Genomic DNA, 2,215 nt, shown 5'->3' on the forward strand with positions numbered 1-2,215 from the left:
TTCCGTGATTTCTTCCTTTTTTTCTAAATTTTTTTCAGGATACTTTGGTTTTGACTTGTGTAAATCATTATTTTCACTCTTGTTCAATGTTTCTTTACAATTTTTTGTATCTTTTACTGCAACAACTTTATCACTAATCGTACTTGATCTAGTATTTCCTTTTAATTTGCTTTTATATATTTCTTTAACCTCATCAATGAAGAATGCATACGTTTTGAATACATGGAACCTTTTTACCTTAAATGTTGGAGTAAGATAATTATTCGTGTCCCATGTTTTTGAAGTTAAATATATGTTATTATTAATATTATATCTATTTAAATTTGTTTCCTTATAAACTTCCAACATTTTTTCTTTAACATAATCAACAAAAATATTATTGTTTATATTTTCATCAATTAATTTATCCACATAATTCTTCTCAGTAACACCACATTGTTCTAATACATTATCTTCTTTTAAATGTTTGAAAAATAAACTTTTATCTACTGAAATAATGGCTAGTGGACCATCAATTAAATCATCACCATAAACAACGCAATTGTTTATAAAAGAAATTTGTGAATATAAATTATTCAATAAATCCGTTTCGATGTATTCTCCTTGAGATAATTTAACCAAACCCTTTGATCTATCTAAAAATGTTATAAAACCATTTTTGTTAATTTGAACCACATCTCCTGTTATAAAATAACCATCGTGAGTAAAAGACCTTTTGGTATCTTCCTTTTCTAAAAAATATACTTTAAATATAGAATCACTCTTAACTAATAATTCTCCTTTTGGCAATGTTTCTGTTGCTTTATATGTTTCCCATGTCCTTACTTTATATTTTGTATTAGCAGCAATAGGTCCTCCTACTGATTCAAAATTAAAATCTCCTTCATTAGTACCAAATACACCACCCGCAGTTTCTGTTAAACCATAACCTTGACAATAATTGATATTTAATAAAGCACATAATTCCTGGGCAACATCTGCCGATAATTTCCCACCACAATTTAATATAATTTGTAAGTTGGGGTTAACTTTCTCTTTTATTTTTCTTGATACATGAAAAATATTTTCGAGAAAATTACCTAAGCATCCATTTTTATTACATTTACGTAGAGATATAATCTTTTTTATAATTCTTCTTTTAATAGGAGATAAATTATTAATTTCTGTCATAATATTAGTATACATTCTACTAAAAACCTTAGGTACTCCTCCCATTATAAAATCTTTTGAATTAAATATATCTTTGGAAAAATAACTTAAATCCTTACTCCATATATTTAATGTTCCACCAAACAATATGATACTATACGCAAATGTTCTTTCAAATACATGTGATATTGGTAAATAAGATAAATGATATTGAAAACTATATGTTTTTCTTACACTATGATTATATAAGGAATATATTTGATTATATAAATTTTTATTGCTCAACATTACACCCTTAGGCTTTCCAGATGTTCCTGATGTATACACAATAGAAATAACAAACTCAGGATCCTCATTTATAATATTAAAATTTGTAGTTTCTTTCTTTGTCATATCATCAAGTAATATTAGTTTCTTTCCACAATTATTAAATTTTTCTTTTAAAGCATTAATCTTTGCTAATTTTTCCTTATCATATTGTATAGGACCTAAATTTACATCTCCCACCGTTTTGGATAATTCACTTCCTTTTTTATTATTTATATTATTTAAATTCTCTTTATTTTTTAAATTAGATTTTTTTTTCCCCTTTTCATTATTAGAATTTATCATACTTTGTTTAGCTACAGTATCTAAAATTATAAGATTTTTCAAATGTGGCAATTCATTTATACGTCTCAATAAACCTTCAACTAAATCTAAATCCAAACATAGCCATTCTAATTGTGTTTCATTTAATATATCCACAATTACATCTGTACTAAATTTTGAATGCATCACTAATGTAGTAACACCACTAAGCATAGCTCCCAAATCACTAATTAACCAATTTATAGAATTACTACCATATAAACCTAATAACTTAAATTTCCCATCATTCATTTCTTCGTTATATGCTTTTTCTGGAATATTAAATTCTTCATTTTTATTCAAACAATTACTAAAAGATAATATTTTTTTAAAAAAAATTTCATACGTCATATAATTCTGAGGTTCACCACATTCATGTTCTATTAAGGCTATATTATTATTATTTAAGTTATGTTTTTCAAAAAACATTCTCACT

The 2,215-nt window shown here is 25.1% G+C and overlaps 1 protein-coding gene across 1 annotated transcript; it reads right to left on the minus strand.

Moving 5' to 3' along the window:
* On the minus strand, positions 1 to 2,208 carry PGSY75_0028000 (acyl-CoA synthetase; the record flags this gene model as incomplete). The annotated part of the gene is made up of 1 exon (XM_018783421.1): positions 1 to 2,208. A coding segment is annotated over one exon (2,208 nt), but the record flags the coding sequence as incomplete, so codon positions are not given.
* Between the last annotated feature and the right edge of the window lie 7 nt (positions 2,209 to 2,215).

The sequence above is a fragment of the Plasmodium gaboni genome (assembly GCF_001602025.1).
Source record: "Plasmodium gaboni strain SY75 chromosome Unknown, whole genome shotgun sequence".
In the NCBI taxonomy this organism is placed as follows: domain Eukaryota; phylum Apicomplexa; class Aconoidasida; order Haemosporida; family Plasmodiidae; genus Plasmodium; species Plasmodium gaboni.